The sequence below is a fragment of the Mandrillus leucophaeus genome, unplaced genomic scaffold (assembly GCF_000951045.1).
Source record: "Mandrillus leucophaeus isolate KB7577 unplaced genomic scaffold, Mleu.le_1.0 Scaffold130, whole genome shotgun sequence".
In the NCBI taxonomy this organism is placed as follows: domain Eukaryota; kingdom Metazoa; phylum Chordata; class Mammalia; order Primates; family Cercopithecidae; genus Mandrillus; species Mandrillus leucophaeus.
The window spans coordinates 4,424,461-4,425,321 of record NW_012101255.1 but is presented as its reverse complement, the minus strand read 5'-3'; the positions used below and the strand labels follow the sequence as shown (position 1 = coordinate 4,425,321).

At 41.2% G+C, this 861-nt stretch overlaps 1 protein-coding gene across 2 annotated transcripts in view; it reads right to left on the bottom strand.

Annotated features, from left to right (window-relative positions):
* LOC105534114 (ceruloplasmin) overlaps positions 1–861 on the bottom strand; it is a 59,186-nt gene that overhangs the window by 39,185 nt on the left and 19,140 nt on the right. For both annotated transcript variants that reach the window (XR_001005215.1, XM_011972790.1), the window contains exon 7: positions 387–526. Coding sequence is in view for 1 of the 2 variants with exons in the window: in XM_011972790.1 (XP_011828180.1) it covers positions 387–526 (140 nt within the window). In the remaining variant the exon portion in view is untranslated. The remainder of the gene's footprint in view (positions 1–386; positions 527–861) is intronic.

Here is an 861-nt window from a genome sequence, read left to right as displayed (position 1 = left end):
GGCACGAGATTCTGGGATTACAGGTACCTGCCACCAGGCCCTGCTAATTTTTGTATTTTTAGTAAAGATGGGGTTTCGCCATGTTGTCCAAGCTGGTCTCAAACTCCTGACCCAAGTGATCTGCCCTCCTTGGCCTCCCAAAATGCTGAGATTACAGGCGTGAGCTACCACTCCCAGCCGTCAGTAGGGCTTTTAATGATGAGAATTTACTATTGATAATTTACATTTGGAAAAGTAATTAGCTGCTGCATTTTATTGTTTTATCTTCCACACACCTACTTTACACATAGAAATCATGCAATAGGTCCTGAAGTTACTATTCTTTCTGAGGTTGATTTAGCCCATGGGAAGCATATACCAGCCATAAATATTCTGCACGGACTCACCCAGGATGCCAAGATGCTCTTCTTCAGGGCCTCTCTCCTTTCGATTTGTGAAGGAGGCATCCGTGTACTCACGATAAACCAGCTTTTTATAAGAGCCTCCAATTCTTGTGGTACCTTGTTCAAAAAACACCGCTGAGTCACTGCCGGGGGAAAAAAATGTTTAATGCTGGGGTTGAAGTAGAACAGAAAGCAGGTATTCACTTAAGGTGCTAATTTAAGAGAAAAATTCTGACCAGTGCTTAGAGATGAATATTATCCATGATTTAGAGCAATCCGTACCAGTTACTCAAACAAAGCAGACAGTTCCAGGCCACTCATAGAAGGATGGTCAGTTAAGAAGTAGAGAATCATGGAGGTTGTTTATTTTTTCAAGTGAAGAGAAAATTTTCAAAAGGGCCCCTGTCAATCCCTTGACAAAGGATTCTACCATAGAATCTTTTTATCAAATTGTGAAATGTTTAAAAACACAGTGGCT